The sequence below is a fragment of the Actinia tenebrosa genome, unplaced genomic scaffold (genome assembly GCF_029948245.1).
Source record: "Actinia tenebrosa isolate PJP-AT-01 unplaced genomic scaffold, QUT_ActTen_1.0 PGA_scaffold0__85_contigs__length_37466705, whole genome shotgun sequence".
Taxonomy (NCBI): domain Eukaryota; kingdom Metazoa; phylum Cnidaria; class Anthozoa; order Actiniaria; family Actiniidae; genus Actinia; species Actinia tenebrosa.
Window position 1 is genome coordinate 22,505,775 of NW_028292569.1, and position 18,139 is coordinate 22,523,913.

Below are 18,139 nucleotides of genomic sequence, written 5' to 3' on the forward strand. Positions count from 1 at the left end.
CAATGAAAACAAAAAGCAGCAGTCTACCGATTCCTAGTCAAACTGTGGGTTTTCATTACATTGTCATTTCTCAGAATAGACCAGTTTCGAATTCCAAATTACCGCTGTGTTTCTTGATTACAGACTCATTTGCACAGGCTTAGCCTCGAGTTTGTGCAGAATATTCACGTGTTCAAGTCAAGGTCCGTCGAGTTTCAAAGTGTTTGTATTGTTGAAGTTGTGCATTCTTTACTTTACCGTTGGTATTTGTGAATATTTAAACACTGATACGAGGCTAACCCTGTGCAAATCAGTCTGTAATCAAGGAACACAGCGGTAACTTGGAATTCGAAACTGGTCTATTGAATTCAAAAAAGACAAGACCTTTTTCCTAATTTCACGAGATGAGATATCTGTAAAAAAATTCACGAGTTGTCTTTCATTCGGTAAAAGGGGAAAAGGAAAGGAAAGAAAAGGAAAAGAACGTAAAAAAAAAAAAAAAAAAAAAAAAAAAAAAAAAAAAAAAAAAAGGGTTGGAAAATAAAGAGAAAGAAAGGAAAGAAAAGAAAAGGATAGGAAAGGAATGGAAAAGTAAATGGGGTTGATGAAATGAGACGACAGCGGTTAACAGGATAGAAATAAGGAATTACTTCTTTATTACATTTTTCTAAAAAAATTAAATATTTTCTACTTCGTTTAACTTTCACAACAGAATTTTTAACCTCTAGAATATAAGCCGTTCCGTTGTGGGTTAGAGTTAGACATGCTGTACACTGTGGTAGTATTTTAGGATACAACTCTCCAAGATGGCGTCTACTTCGTTTTAAAAAACAGTCCCACAATACATTGCAAAGCTAACTCGACCCATTTTTTCCCTCAACATCGGAAAGGCAAAATGTTTTGAACTTCAGAGTGACAGAGTGAAAACACAGCTTAGATATAAATAATTAAGTGCGAAATTGTCTGCATGCATTTTCTCTTATTTGGTGCTGAATCAAATGTATGGGGATTTTTGAGGTTTAAATTCCGAAATCTTCAATCTTACAAATCCAAAAAATCAAGTTGGAACAAATGTAGGTGATGTTCTGTTTTCTTCAAATATGAAAATTTTTAAAACTTTGATGTACGTCAATCAAAGTGTTTCCATGACAACGTCAGGAATTTTTCCATCATTTTGTTATATTATATTTTTCCCCTGAGGGTAGAGACACCACAACAGCTTTCGCAAATTAATATTGAATACAACTTTTTCGAAGGCATATGCTGATGGAATGCCATGGAAACGCCTTGATTGACGTCGGCGAAACCCCGCGTTATCAGTTGTGACATCAAAAGAATTCTTTTAAGTTTCTAAATTACTGCTGTGTTTCTTGATCATTTACTCAGGGTTAGCCTCATTTCAATGTCAAAACATTCAAAATTACCAACGGTAAAGTAAAGAATGTACAACTTCAACAATACAAACACTTTGAAATTCCACGGACCTTCACTGGAACATGTGAATATTCTACACAAAGTCGAGGCTAACCCTTCGTAAATATTATTAAAGTGCTACTATGACGAAAATCGCTCAAACTTGGATTCAGCTGAAACTTCCTAAGAATACTCTTTAAAGGTCCAATAATCACTGTATGAAGTGTTTTCTCGATATTGAGGACGAAACTATGATATTTTTACGATTATTTTTTCTGAGTCTGTGACGTCATACACTCAACATCGAATATTGCTCCATACATTTCTTTGTATATAAATCCTTAATTTATTTTATTCCTATGAAGCCCAAAGGTAGGCTAATGTGCTTATTTCACATTACTTGTGACTATAATTTATATTTTGGGTGTTTGGGTATTTCTTTCTCCCTTTACTACTGATATTTTGATCATAGACTACAAAGAAATGTATGGAGCGATGTTCGATGTTGAGTGTATGACGTCACAGCCTCCAAAGAATAATCGTAAAAATATCATACTTTCGTCCTGAATATCGAGAAAACACTTCATACAGTGATTATTGGACCTTTAAAGAGTATTCTTAGGAAGTTTCAGCTGAATCCAAGTTTGAGCGATTTTCGTCATAGTAGCACTTTAGCTAGTATTCTATTATACACATAAAAAGCGCATTCATTCGCGTACCTTTATGCATATTGCTTAAATTTGCTAGGAGAAAAAACACACTTTTTACTAACTTTTTATCGATTAATATTGCTATTATAAAATTTTGAAATTCCTTTACAAAAACCTGGTTTGGCGTACAATTTTGAATGGATGCTAACCCTGCTATTAGATTGATTTATATATTCTCTTTAAAATATTTTAGTCCATTATTTTAATAAATTTTAAATCAACCACAAAACACCATTCAATGTAGCAGCAGAAAATGTTAGTATCACCTCCTTACCCATGGATACGTCTTTATACCACTTAGAGAACAATCCTATTCTTGGCTTTCACCTACGTCATCGAAACTCCCCCCCCTCCCTTCAAAAAAAAACGTCCATAGGCCGAAAGAGTAACGAAAACTATACATCTCAGCTAAAGTTCTGGCTAAAAGAAGTTTTAGATACGGATATACGAGCGATTAATTATACTCATAATTCAGTCAAAATGTATGGGTCCGCCATCTTGGTGTACCATTGCGGGTACCAAACATGGCGGCCAAATCACGAAGGTTGATAATTATGTTTATTTATATTGCAACCATTTCAATATTTTCATAACAATAATCATCAACTTTTCATCTACTAAGTTAAAAACGTAGCATTTCAATCGAATTTCCCTATTTCTAATGCTTTGAAAATAATGCGTGACAGATTAGTGCGTGACAGAATTGACTCGCAATAAATCTAAAACCAAACGTCGATAATACGAAATTATTTTGGTACAGATTTTCTTATAACGGTATAAACAAAATATTCGACAAACAGTTTCGTGGAGTGAATACTTTGGATTTTAGTTTCTTGGTGACGTCACGTGAAAGCCAAGGATTCAAGTTCTTTTAATTTCCAAGGCTCTTCGTCAAAGCTGCTTTTGTAAAAGGCCACGTTCGAGATATCAAAATCCTAGCACTATTGATGGTTTTCAATCATTCCCAAGAGAATGTAAATACAAAAGACACGGCGGCCATGTTGGAGGATATAACAAGAGACTAATGAAGAATCTTTTGTTAAATTCCTCCAACATGGCGGCCGTGAAAACCATCAAAAATAACATTCAATCTCGAAAGGATCAGTAGACAGTACTGTAGAATCTACTATAACGTCGTTAAGTGGTGAACTGACCAGCATTTCTACCAACATTTTCTTATTATACGCAAAAGGTAGGAACGTCGTATATGGCTCATTAGTGTATTCCTACCAATAGGTTTGATTGAGGATCCACGTTTATAAACCATACATGAGGTACCTTGCGACTAAAGCCTTGCAATGATGTCCGAATTTAAAGAAATCGAACGTGGCCCATTAAGGGCCCAACTAAGTGGAAAGGCCAATTAGTTTTAAGCGCCAGCTTTCCCTACCCCATCAACCTTTCCTCTCCACCATTTTTCACAGCATTAGGAAATATAAGAACATTTAAAGAAGAGAAAAGAAACGAACGATGAAACTCACCATGAAAGAGAGACGTGTGATTCCAGATGAAAGCCTTAACTCAAAATTTGGAATTTTTTCATCTCGCTCAAACCTTTCATTTCTGCTTATCTAAACATGACTGGGAACAGTTATTTTAATGCACAAATATTCACGGCGGACAAACATGGAAAATATCGTCCTCTTCGTCTTCTCTTGTAGACGTTGCTTTTGTTGATTGATGGAGTAGTTAGTTGCTATAAATGATGATGATGATTATGATGATGACGATAACGATGAAGAGGTCTACCAATGATGATGATGATAACGATGAAGAGGTCTACCAATGATGATGATGATAACGATGAAGAGGTCTACCGATGACGATGATGATAACGATGAAGAGGTCTACCGATGACGATGATGATAACGATGAAGAGGTCTACCAATGATGATGATGATAACGATGAAGAGGTCTACCGATGATGACGATGATAACAACGATGAAGAGGTCTACCGATGATGATGATGATGATAACAACGATAAAGAGGTCTACCGATGATGATGATGATAACAACGATAAAGAGGTCTACCGATGATGCTGTTGTCCTTGATGATGATGATAACAACGATGATGGTGCTGACAAATTCCTAGATTTCCATAATTCTGTCAAGTTGGTAGAATTTGATTTGCAAATGTTTATCTTGATACTTAAGTCGCACGATGAAAATCATCATACAATATGCACAAAATTTGTTTTTTTTCCTGATTTCTCACTAGTAAATTTTTTTCAGCGATTCAGATAATTCTTTTTGAGTCACCATGTCATTCGTGCTTAGCTTTTGACGTCATTTTGCTTCCATGGTATCTATTACGTAATTGTTCTATTTTTTCATTCGTATTTAGTTTTTTGACGTCATTTTATTTCCATGGTTTCTGTTACGTAATTTATCTTACTGTTTCCTATGATAATAGAATCGCTTTGACATCCCATAACTGAAAAAGATAAAAAATGACATTTCAAATTGGTGCATCCCAGTCAATTATTGGCATTGTACCATCACGTGATTAGAGACATGACAGGAGGCAGGGACAATGGAGTACTTGGACGATACGGCGGCCATCTTCCCAAGGGGCAAAACAAAACAAAGACGACGGAAAATAGAGTTTCGTATTTTTGCCTTTCTTTTATGGGTAAAGGTGATCGACGTGGCGTCTTATAAATTGAGAGAATTCTTTTCGTATTCAAGCAGTGAGCGCCAAAATTTATTTTCTTGAAGAAAGGCTGTTGTACAAGGCTAAAATCTTGTTATACAGAAAGTTTAACTTGTTTGGAAGTGGAGATGACCGATGAAAGTGGAACCAAAGCAAAAATTTTATTCGAAAATAAGGTTTAGGCCTTCATTTGCTTATTTCCCATACATTTTCTAAGAAAAAGCCTGACAAAGCAACATTTTAACACAAATGCAACAAAACATCTTTGTAAAATTGAAAATACCGCTTCAAACAGGCGTTTTATCATAGTACATCAATTTCTAACTGTTTAAAAAAGGTTTTGAGTGTTAACCCAAAACGAAAATTGGGATCAAAACTCATACGAAAGTCTAGTTTTTGGCGCTTTTTGCCCTTATTGCTCATTATTGAAAAAAATTTCCTCTTAATCTATTGTCGTGTCTATTGTGGTGAGCCATTAATACCAATTAAAGCCATTACTGTAACAACATACTGCCTTGCGATCCAAGATGGCCGCCGTGTCGTCCATCTGGTGTAATTTGATTTACACGAGAAAGAATTCAAAGACTCTATCGTTGTGCCTCCTGTCATGCCTGCCATCACAAAGGTTCTACCATAACAAGAGAATATGAACTAAGAAAAGGAATCCCCGTGCCCCATCATGTGCATACTTTGATGCTATTTTTAGAATCTCTTCTAAAAATATCATCCAATGATATCATTCATTTGATTTTTTGATTTTCTGCACGCGCATAGTACGCGCGCGCTCTACGCTGTTTGCTAACGTTTTCTTGTACTTTTCTTATGTTCAAATGTTCAAATCTGCCCTTAAGATGACGATGTAGGTCGAAAGCTTTGGAAAATAAATGTAAAAATACTCCAGAAAGTTGAACAAATTACAATTTCAATTTCCTGTCGTATTTGCCAAGCTTTCGACGTGCACATTCATATACCGGGCACAGTCGAAATAACGGAAAACCCCCAAAACGTAAGGAAACAGCGTAGAGCGCGCGCAGTAAATGCGCGTGCAGAAAAACAATTTTTTTAAAAATAGCATCAAACTGTGCACATGATGGTTACAAGGCTATATAGGGGGAATTCCTTCTCTTAGTTCATTTTTCTCTTGATCATAACCTTAAAAGTATAGAACGTTTTTTTCTCACCTTGACAATTCTATCCCCTCCACACGTTAGCATTCTTGCTTTTGTTAGATCCATGTGCATGAACTTGATTGGGTGTTTGCCATCGTGTGGCGTGGCCAGAGGTGTTCGACTGGTATCAAACAAGCAAGACATCATTTTTGAAACGAATGAGGTGTGTGTTTGACAATCACAACAGCGACAATGACAATAGGGACTTTAAGGCCCCGTCCACACGTATCCGGAAATTTTTGTATCCGTATCCGGAAATTTTCGAAAACGGTCTCCAGAGTGGAAATTTTCGAATACGCTCCGAATACGGATACGTGTGGAATGTCGTATCCGCAAATTTTCGAATGCGATGACGTAAACACGATTTTGCGCATGCTCAATAAGAAAAACTATCCGTCAAATGGACTAGGCACTAGCGCGCATCAGGGCGGATCAAGAAATTTCCGGATACGTGTGGACAGTGAAAACGATTTGAAAACGATTCGAATACACTGCGTGTGGACACGAACATTTTCGTATCCGCAAAAAAAAATTTGCGGATACAAAAATTTCCGGATACGTGTGGACGGGGCCTAAGATTCGCAAAATCTGCGACGGCGACGTCAACAGGAAGTTCAAATTACTTCACTTTGGGGTTTCGAGTCCGTTTAAAATCTATCTTCCCTGTGGATGAGTTGACTTTACTAACAATGTTTTGAATGAAATCTCCAATGAACAGAACCCCAAAGAGAAATTATTTACACTTCCGGTTGACGTCGCCGTCGTAGATTTTGCAAATCTTAAAGTCCCTCATTAGCGAGAAGGCTACGCAAGGCTACGCAAGGCTACGCAAGGCTACGCAAGGCTACGCAAGGCTACGCAAGGCTACGCAAGGCTACGCAGGGCTACGCAAGGCTACGCAACGCAAGTTATGGGTGTAAATCTCGTGCGTGTATTTAAAAAGCTCAGAAAGGTAGCTAGGGTAAGTACTTACTCTTGGTCGGTTATCGTCTCGTAGCACTGGTTACAAAATCGAACAGGATACTCAAAACCCATGATGGGTAGCGTGGATTCTTTCTCACTACAGTTGTTACAAACCGCACGACCACATTTACGGCAATGATGCTGACAAAACATAAAAATCCTGATTAGAACAAGTTATACAGTATACACATCCCAAGCTATTAGTCATTTTGAGTCTGAAGAAAAAACTGGGTGCAGTTAGCATTGCAGTGCATTGTGGGACTTTGTAGGGGACATATTTTCAAGATGGCGTCTATTTCGTCCCCCAAACAGTCCCACGATGCACTGCGACGACAACTCAACCCATTTTCCCCTCAACCTCAGAATGACTAACTTAAAGTGTATATCAAGGAAAAATTATATTTTAAGAATATATAAATATATAAATATACAAATATACAAATTATATTTTTACGTAAATTCAAGAATGTGTTACATTTTGCAGAGTGATTTACGACAAGTGTTCTGAAGTGAAATAACCTAAAAGTGTACAAAACCATATATTTCAGCTATAAGGATGATTTGCAAATGAAAAAAACAGCAGTACTTTCCACAACAGCATTTTTGTATAATAAATTAGTCTTGAATTTACGTCATCTCATTTGCATATCGATATTTCAAATTTTTATATCTCTGGAAAGAGAAGTCCACATACAAAAATACTGCAGCCATACTACTACACTGTTCACATACAATTGATTTTGAAAAAATAAATTTTTTTCTTGACATACTGTACACTTTAACCAAAATTATCGTCAATGGCAACATCATAATAAAGTGATGTTGCCAGCCATGTTGGCATGTATGTAAGTATGATACGTTCTTACCAGTCATATCTGGGCTTACGACCAAAGGTTTTTCTCACCTGTCTGACTCCGACAGTCTTCTTGTTCCACATTTCTTTAAAGTTCCAGAAGAAAGGCCCTCCACATCTCTCGCAGATATCACATTGAGACCACTCTGGAGTCTGTAAAAATAAAATAGGTAACTTAATGAATGGATGAGAAACATGGGAAGTGTGCTGCTATGTACTGATTCCAGGATTTCCGAAGATTAAGGAACCCCTATCTTAAAGTGAGACAGGTATCGAGTAGTAGTGAATCGCCTCAATTTGATTGGTAGACATATATGTGTAGTAAGACAGTATTCTTGAGGTTCATGTTACGTCATAGCCGCCATGTTGGTTGACTATACGAAGCATTCCTCAATAAACTTCTCTTGTTAGATCAACCAACATGGCGGCTGTTTGATTGGTATCCTCCTATTCTTGGGGTACATGTTACAACTGTATGTCACAGTCGCCATGTTGGTTGACGATAACAAAGCATTTCTCATTAGCTTCTCTCGTTAGATCAACAAACATGGTGGCTGTTTCATTGGTATCCTCCTATTCTTGGGGTGCATGTTACGTCATAGCTGCCATGTTGGTTGACGATAACAAAGCATTTCTCATTAGCTTCTCTCGTTAGATCAACAAACATGGTGGCTGTTTCATTGGTATCCTCCTATTCTTGGGGTGCATGTTACGTCATAGCTGCCATGTTGGTTGACGATAACAAAGCATTTCTCATTAGCTTCTCTCGTTAGATCAACAAACATGGCGGCTGTTTGATTGGTATCCTCCTATTTTTGGGGTGTATGTTACGTCATAGCCGCCATGGTGGTTGACGATAACAAATCATTCCTCATGAATCTTCTCTTAGATCAACCAAGATGGCGGCTGTTTCATTGTTATTTATATCTCAAGGGATTTTGGGTTGCAATCCAAGAATAGTAAGGCAGGCAATCAGTTTTACTGACATCAGAATGTAAGGTCTTAGGGATCCCTAGGCTTGGTTGTACGAAGGGTGGAGAGCATTATCCAAGATAAATCTTATCCAGTTGATAACAACAACAACTTATCCAGTGGATAAGGATTTATCAACAAGATATAGCATATAGGTTGCTATCAATAGACGTCACTTCCGGTAATAGCTCTTTTTTGTTGGCTTGTAGAATCCTGGAGGTTGTTTTGATCTCTTGTTTTCTGGTTTGATGTCGTGAACATAGTCAAATACAATAGTTTGAGGACTTATTTTGATATGTTTTGACTTAGCATCCGCTAGTTGCCCCCCAGTCAACCGCTTGTTTGCCCCCCCCCAGTCAACTCCAAAAAGTCACGTGATTGATAGTAAGCAATACAGCGTATATACATGTACAGTATATTGCATATAATTTCAACATATTTGTCTGCTTTTCTTTGGAAAGACCCCGTCCTGAAAATGCAGCTATTCCGACGACTTACTTTCAACCTTTCGTGAAGAGTTGAATGGTAAAATATTTTTGTATGATTTGAGTGATGCATCTTGGAGAGATTAAAGGTTATACTTCAAATATGTTGTGTGTGATGTTATAGGAAGCATTATTTAGGTCAGGTAGCAATGAATCACCTCGTTTCTCTTGACAGACATGTCCCAAACCATGATGACACCATCTTCACTACATGAGAACAGTTTCTTGGCATGAGGAGCATAGCAGAGGGCCTGTACTTTAGACCTGCAATGGAATCATCAATCACAGATTTTTTTAGAGGAGTTTTATAAATTTAATGAAGGTAGCTCAAACACAAAAACATGCCATACAATGTCAGCATGTCAATCTGAAGGAATAAATAAAATAAAATAAATAAATAGGATTTAGCAGTGGCATTTCCACAGAGTGGCTCTTCATCCACTGAAATTCCAATTGGAATTTAGTAGTTGATTTTTGCGGAGGGAGGAAAACCGGAGAACCCAGAACACCCTCGAAGTACAGGAGAGAACCAACAAACAACTCTACTCACATATGACACCGAGCTCAGCGGGACTCGAACCCTGGTCGCATTGGTGAGAGGCGAGCGCTCTCACTGCTATGCCACCCGTGCTTCCTTCGAAGCAAGGAAGGTGTAGAACCTCTCGGGTGCCTTTAGGGTTTCGGGTTCAATTTCTGGACTTGGCATCACATGTGAGTAGTTTCCTACAGTAAGTCTCTCCCTTGATTCAAGGCTTTTATACTGGGTTCTCTGATTTTCCTTTCTCCATAAAACCTATATATCATAAGCTAAATTTCCAATTTGATCTGTGATTTTTGCATAGTAAAGTCGAGAAACCATAACCCGGATTTAGAGACCTAACAAACTCTGTCATTATGTATATGGTGAGTATAAGAATTGAACCTGGGACCTACTGGGGTGAGAGGACATCACAACTATCCTTGATTCACTACTTAGTGCTTCCCCCCCCAAGACAATGAAATATATTTTATTGGGGCTTTGCACCATGACGTAATGGCAGCCATGACAAGAGGCATGAACAATTATAGCGCAGCACAACCGTGACCTCATAAAAACGAAGGCAAAGGTGAAATTCGGACAAACAAACTTACAAGTTTACTTTCAGCAGATAATTTTCACAGCCGATCGCAGTTGATCTTAGTTTACATGGGTTATTATTGTAACTTTAAGTAAAAATAATAAAATCGGTTTGCATAATCCTCGTAGTGGTTAAACAGAATGCAATGCTTGTCTCAATCTTTAAGCTATTTTTAGAATCAGTGCGCTGCCCTATTGACTCTGGTCTAACCAGATTTACATAAAAAAGTCAATTTCCCGTTGCAAAAAAGCTCTATTGTTGAGCATCCCGTCAAGGCTCCCATCGCACAATGGTGCACAGCATCTACGGCGTATAGTAAAATATGGTTATGTTAGTTTACATACATGTGTCCTTGAAGCTCAAATGCCGTCCCCTGTTGTCCGCCAATGTCCCAGATGATGATTGACTGGTCAAAACTTCCGGAGAACAGCAACTTTTTCTCTGCATCCCATGCGAGCCCTCCAATGCTTCCTGGAAATGGTATATCATCGTGAAAAGTGAGACGGAAAAGATAAAACTAGGAGGATTACCCAGGAAGAGTACTATAGAGCCAGGAAGGTTTGGGGTGCTATACTTCTTTCTCCCTTATTGACCATTAATTCATTATTTTGCTCTTCCATTCATTCATTCATTTCCCCTTTTCTGTTAATAGTTCAATTTTCTTAGTACAAAATGGGAAATTATTATCCCAATCTAAAATTTCCATTCTAATTGCATTTATTAGCAGAATAATAACTAATGACAAATTCCATTCTTCAGTTCATTCTGTAAATTAATTCATTTATCCAATCTTTTTCTTCTTTCTTTTACTAATTCAACCATCCATTATTCTTTTATTTTCAAATTTTCTAAGTATTTGTTAAGACCATTGAGACAGGTGTAATGGGCTTTATAAGAATTAAAGTTATTATTATTATCCATCCTTCCATCCATGGCCACCCACCCACCCACCCACCACCCATCCCTACACCACTTCATCTATCTATCTATACATCCATCCATCTATTCATCCATCCATCCCTCCCTCCCTCCCACCCTCTCTCCCTCCTTCCATTAATTTATCCATTCATTCATCCATCCATCCATCTATGTATCAATCTATCCATCCCTCCCTCCCACCGTCTCTCTCTCCTTACATTAATTTATCCATTCATTCATCCATCCATCCATCTATGTATCCATCTACCCATCCCTCCCTCCCACCGTCTCTCTCTCCTTACATTAATTTATCCATTCATTCATCCATCCATCCATCTATGTATCCATCTATCCATCCCTCCCTCCCACCGTCTCTCTCTCCTTCCCTTAATTTATCCATTCATTCATCCGTCCATCCATCCATCCCTCTCTCTCTCTCTCCCTCCCCCTCCCTCCTTCCATTAATTCATCCATTCATTCAGACATCCATCCCTTCACCCATTCATTTATTTAGTTATCTATCTATTTATGCTGTACTTACCTGAATGTCCCTTGAGCGTGGTAACAAGGGAAAGAGATGTTCCATCAACCTTTAAGATACTAATATTACCAGCAAAATCCCCAACAAATACATGCTTTGATTCAGCATCAAATCTACCAGAAGTTAAGCTCAATGAACTACAGTGTATTCATTTCTAAATTACATTTGTTTTAAATTTAATGCCTGAGGAGGAATTAAATATGGCAGTAGAGATAAAGTCATAAATTAAAGGATTCTTTGAAAAATCTGGCAAAAAAAGTGATTATTAAGAGTTACTTCATTTTAAAATGGTGGTGGTGGTGGGGGGGGGGGGGGGGGGGGGGAGGGGTGGGGGATGGTAAACGGAAAAGAAGAGATTAATGGAGGCCTCATACATGTAAGGACCCAAAATTGGCAGGGTTTTCATAACTTCAACAGTATTAATCCATTCATTAAGAAACTTGGAAGCATGACAGTATAATGTCAAGTCAACAGATCAGCTCTTTCCCCCCCCCCCCCCCCCATAATTGGAGGGAAATTGGATGACCTTCTCCCGTAAAGTCTCAGTGGCCGAGCGGTTGAGATCTGGTCTAGCAAACGAGAGGTCAGTGGTTCGAGTCCCGTGAAAACCCAACTGAGGCAGATTTTTTAATCTGCTTATACACTCGATGTAGCATACACTTAACATATACATTTTTATCTTGTTTTACAATTTTATTTATCTCTTGTTGTTTAGCAATCCTTTAACCCAAGATACCGGACCACTGTCAGGAATATAAAATACCACCCTCCCGCAGCCAATCAGAATGCACGATTCTTAGGATACCAGACTGGGAAAAAATTCCATTAAATACATTATAGAGTTTATTTAAAGGATACTGCATGGCTGTGCACCAGGAATCAGCCTGATATCCCCCAAGTCGTTTACCATTGGTTGCGTCATGTAATTGGAAATATTTATCTCTGCTTATACTCAATAACCATTCATGTTCAAGAGAGAAGCCTATTCCTGTTACTACATTCATGTGTGCTGGGAAAAAAAAAAGAATTGTTTTCAATGAGCTTTTATCAGGTATTTCTAAATTAGTAAAAACAGAAAAAAAAGATTACCTTTACTCACAAGAGCATCTTAATTCAGACCATTTCACAGATCTCATTACTCAACCTCAGCCTCGTCAGCGTGTAATATATTCTGTTGAAATTGCCTACAATCTGTGAAATTGTAGTGTTTCAAAGTGTTTCAATTGTTCCTTTATGTGTAAATTCCTTTCATTACTGTGGACTGTAGTCAAATTCTAAAGAATAATTACACGCCGATAAGGCTAGGGTTGAGTAACGGGATCCATGAAATGGCCTATTCCCTCAGACTTCATAGTTTTACTAATTTCAAACAAAATATATGCTCTTTCCAGCTGTAGTCATTCCTCTTATGTCCTTTGAGTTTTGGAATTACATGACACAAGCTTATTGTGTACAGTAGTTCCAGAAATCATCCATACCCCTTCACAGAGGAATTTTTTTCTTTGACCCTCCCTACCTCTGGAAATTCCAATTTTCTTCCATACAGTACGAATTCTTGAAGGGCACATATGGGCCCAAAATTGGCAGGGTTGGCATACCTTTAAACAGTTTTAATCCATTAATTTAGAAACTTGGTAGCACGCCAGTATAAATAATGTCATACATGTACCTGAGAATTTATATGAAGTATATATTTGTACTGCGGTTGTAATGTATCAAATTGAGCTGATCCTTGCAGTATAATGTGAAGTCAATTTCTCTGTAATTTTGTTCTTTCTCTGAACTCCCTACCCCACATTGTCATGCCACGAATAAGGTCTATTAGGTAAACATCATCTATGCTTATTACTCACCCAAGTAATTTCTTTTGTGGTGAAGTCTGTTCAAGTCTTCAGACACTTCAAATTCCTAACAATGTAAAAAAGGCAATGTTACGTTTACCCAATGTCAGATTAGAAAATTCCTATATTCTAGCAAATTTACTGGCACCTGGTTGGCTTAGTAGGTTGAGCATTGCAATGTTGTGCGAAAGATCATGCTTCGAGTCGCAGCCACACTTAAAATAACGAGGAAAAAGTACTGCCTTTGTAAAATACATCTGTAAATGGCTAGACTTTAAAGTGGATTGAATGACCACTTTAAATGATGGCCACGTCTCTTGATCCACACTTTATTATTACACTGTACTAACCAATACTAGAGAGTACTAAAAGATCCAATGAGGACTTCTAAAACTCATGAATAATTAAAGAGCATATTTTTGACCTATCAGGTCCTTCAGATCCATCACATGGTGGATCTTTATACCCGATAAAGAAACTCAACAATCTAAAAAGCATGGGGGCGGTTTTGATTTTGGACCCAGGGGAAATAGGGGCTGATTGTGCTGATGAATAAGTGTTCACTGAAGTGGAACACTCTTGGTCACCAAAATTGAAGGTTTACAGAACTCTTGCCTATTGAACTGGAACGTTTTTAGCTAGTTATCTCTTCTTGGAACGTATAGAACACTGAGTTTTAGAAGTAATTTAGAAAACTTATGGTCTTTTCTGTTAGATCTGAAAAGCCTTTAATGAGTTTTAAGTGTAGTTCTCTTTGTTTAGGTTTGTTTATAAGTGTTCTATAGCTTTTGTTTCACTCGTTTCAGTCTAAGTATTTTCGTCATTGTTTCGTCATTTAGTCTTGTCCCTTAGAAGCTTTTGTACGCCTTATATACGCCCTCTATGTAAATACTTAGTGAGTTGGTGCTCGCAGTTTCGTCCCTTCGTACACAAATTCTTTATCGTACGCTTTACGTATGTGTAAGAAATAAAATCAAGAGTATGGGACAAGCAGTGCCAACATTTTTGGTATCGGAGATATACAGTAGATCCTTGTCTTCTGCTCAGATCTATATCTACTGATACAAAATGACCGCTTATATTCTAAACATTACACTGTACATGAAGGAACCAACATGAAGGTCCACTAGCATGTTTACTACCTCTCATAAATTCCTGACTGGTCATAAAGCAACTACAGTATGTATATATATATATATATATATACACTCGATTGCAGAAACGTTGTAGTATACATTTATACAAATATCTAATTTATTCAGTATACTTAATGATATGCAAAACACAAAAATCGCTTTATTTGTTGTTTGTTTCATTCAATGACTGTCAAAATATTTTTTCTTGTCCATTAGATCGTACAGATTATAAATCAGTTGATTTTAAGCGTTGGAAATGGTTGTTTTGCATTGTGCATCTCATTAGATATTGGTATAAATGTATAAATGTATACTACAACGTTTCTGCAATCGAGTACATATATATATATATAAATATTTACAATGTACTGTAGAAAGCTGGTTGCTTTTTTTTTGTCATTTTCTTGATTATTATTATTTGTTTACCATAATGAAAAGATTTAAATGTATGAGACAATAAGAATGAGTCAAATGATCAAGAAGCATTGTACAGTCTAATGGCGCAATTACACAGAGCAATTTATTTTCTCTGAAACTTGTCTTGCAATGGCATTGTGGCACAATTTGCATGGAGCATTGCAGCAGGTACATGTAACCTACAGTGCAAATTGAAAAAAAAAGGCACTTAATAAGTGCATGTGGCTACTGCCATAAGAAATTATTGTTATACAGGAAAGGAATGGAGGAAGTTGGTAGCTGACTATTGAGATATATGAAGGATTTATGGGTAATTGAAATAGCGGTGTTGCTAAAAAAAATGTTGAAAGTAAAGGTTTCAGTATAGGTTTTTATTAAATGTTGATATTGATTAATTTGGGCTTCCTGTGTTATGCCAATTCATTTTGTGCAACTGTTGCGTGACCGAAACAAAATGGTGGTCATATTTTGAGGAACATTTTCTTGATGAAAAAGCCACAATGTTCTCCCGGACTTACGTTCACAGGCAGTAGCCACAAAAATACTACAAGACAAGTTGCAGCATATTGTTACAAAAAGTAGAATTCATTTCTACTTTTGGCAACGATTGTGTCGTCATTCCACAGTGTAAACACTCCTACAACAACTTGTGTGGCGAACTGTTGCGAGACAAGTTGCAGAGAAAATTGCTCAGTGTAAATGCACCTTAAGAAGCTTTCTGACTTACAGTGATAGTTCCACTTGCTAATCCCACAAACAGTCGTCTACTTGTGCCATGGTAGTCTAAACTTGAACATGCATCTGAAGGAAAAAAAAAAAAATTATCCAAGAAGTCAAAGTATATCGTCCCCAAGTAGTTTTACAATTTACTGCTTGGTTACACCAAACATCCTTCATATCTTGGTAGAATGTTCATCAGATGAATCTCAAGTTTTCAATAGAATTTATTCTGGCTGACAGCAAATAGTGGTTAGTGTTTGACCACCATTTGGAGCAGATAATGAGATTCAAAGACTTTTCTCAGCTGATCTAAACCTATCAATAGCTGTTACTATCGAGCCCGCAATGAGATTTTCTTTTGTTTTCTGAATCATACGAGTGAGTCTAGCCAGTCAATACAATGCTTTTTGTCTCATTTGTATTCCACTTGCATGCATCAGTAATATCTGCTATCTATCTGACGTAACTGCTTGTTTATGTGGGGAATAGAATCACCAAATCCAATAGAAAATTCAACAAAATTTGCTCCTAGCGAAACAATTCAATCTAAAATGGCCTGGTTTTCAGATATAATATGTGTTAATATGTGCTAAAAAATATTCTGAGCGTTTGCTGGCTATTCTACTTCTCTTCGTGTATTGATACGGGTTTTAGAACAATTTTCGCTGAATTTGCGTTGATTTGACCCCCTCAACGACCATGATCCTTTGCATTTAAACAATAGATTGTTTTGATGTGACGTCATAGTGAAATAGATGCTTCTGGATTTCCTTTGGGATATTCATTTGGGAACTTCAAATTCTATATGCTAAACCAAGTTCTGAGCATGGGTGTGATGTTAAGAAGTTCATAATGAACTTCATTTTGAATTTCCGAAGTTGGTTGCCAACTTTGGAATTTCTGAACATACTATGCAACCCGAAAGAGTAAAGTAATGTGAAACCGGCTGTAAGAACGTTACGTTTGAAGATGATATAAATATACAGTAAATTATGTTTGTCAAATAGCTAGTTAAAGATACACTAGTATGCTTGCAGAAAACGTTCTGCAGTTTTTTTTACTGCAAAAAGTGGAATTCTTTTTAAAAGTATTCAAGATTAAGATCTTTATTTATTCATCATTGGATTAAATTGTGCTGTAAAAACAGTAAGCCTGTCATGAATCCAATATATCTAATATTCCAGAGCAAGATTGAGTTGAATTGAATTCCTTTAGGCAATACAATAAAATTCATTGGAATTATTATTTCTTATTGTTATTTCCATTTCAGGAAAAATGTTAGAATAAAATTCAAATATCTAACTGCTGTATTTAGTCGAGTAGTGTTACACAAGCCATAAGAAATTCGAGACTCACCCGCCATCATGTGGCAAATACTCGGCCAGTACTGGCCGCTTTCTCGCTTAATCCATAGCCTGATACTACTACGATAAAGAAAGAACACATAAGATTAAAAATGATGAAAATAAAAAAAATTCTAGATGAAAGATTAATCGAGAAAAAGATGTAAACAAACTCAAGAAGCTATAAAAACAATCAAGAAACGTTGGTGTCAAAGTTTTTAAAAGAAATAGCCTTACTTGTCTTCGGAGACGCTAATAATAGCATCTTCGTGTGGGATAGTGACTGCCATGTTGACTACATCGCTACAGCCTTCTAGTTTGTTGATGAGGATGGGTTTCGGGAAGGTTTTTCTTTGCTGTTCTTGTTCCGTGTCTTTAATTGTGGCCGCCATCTTGGTTTGTGCTCGTCTGTGTCATCTTTATATCACGTGATACACGGATCACAAAGTGCATTGTGGTACAGAGTTATAGAGAAAAAATCAGTCCTTAAAATCAAAATTATTTATTTATCTATTGGATTTATTTTAAAGTTTAAAAAATATACGAAATTCGCAATTTCGCCTAACAGCTCAAAATGTCACAAAGCCAGAAAATTCACGAAAATTTAGAATGGTTTTTGGAACAGTTCGGGTAATATTGAAGAAATAAAAAACGCGCTCGCCTGCTGTGTGCAGTTATAAAGCACGCGGGGATAGGTAGGAATACGAGAGAAGATTTGGGAGAAGCACGGAGTAGTGTTTGTTAAATATGTTTTTTTTAATAAGTTTTATCTAGGAAAAAATAAAATAAAATAAAATAAAATAAAATAAATAAAATAAAATAACAATAAAAATAAAATAAATACAACTAAAAATAAAATAAATAAAATAAAATAAAAATAAAATAAAATAAAATAAATAATAAAA

The 18,139-nt window shown here is 36.7% G+C and overlaps 1 protein-coding gene across 1 annotated transcript; it reads right to left on the bottom strand.

Annotated features, from left to right (window-relative positions):
* Window positions 1-603: 603 nt before the first annotated feature.
* LOC116307506 (WD repeat and FYVE domain-containing protein 2-like) lies at window positions 604-17,641 on the bottom strand. The gene is made up of 12 exons (XM_089025862.1): window positions 17,472-17,641; window positions 17,248-17,315; window positions 15,899-15,972; window positions 13,631-13,685; window positions 12,636-12,786; window positions 11,778-11,890; window positions 10,663-10,789; window positions 9,359-9,464; window positions 7,795-7,896; window positions 6,901-7,031; window positions 5,940-6,048; window positions 604-4,539 (listed from the first exon to the last, which is right to left on the bottom strand). The coding sequence occupies exons 1-12, from the start codon at window positions 17,624-17,626 to the stop codon at window positions 4,507-4,509; spliced, it is 1,224 nt and encodes a 407-aa protein (XP_088881988.1). The 5' UTR covers window positions 17,627-17,641; the 3' UTR covers window positions 604-4,506.
* Window positions 17,642-18,139: the final 498 nt, after the last annotated feature.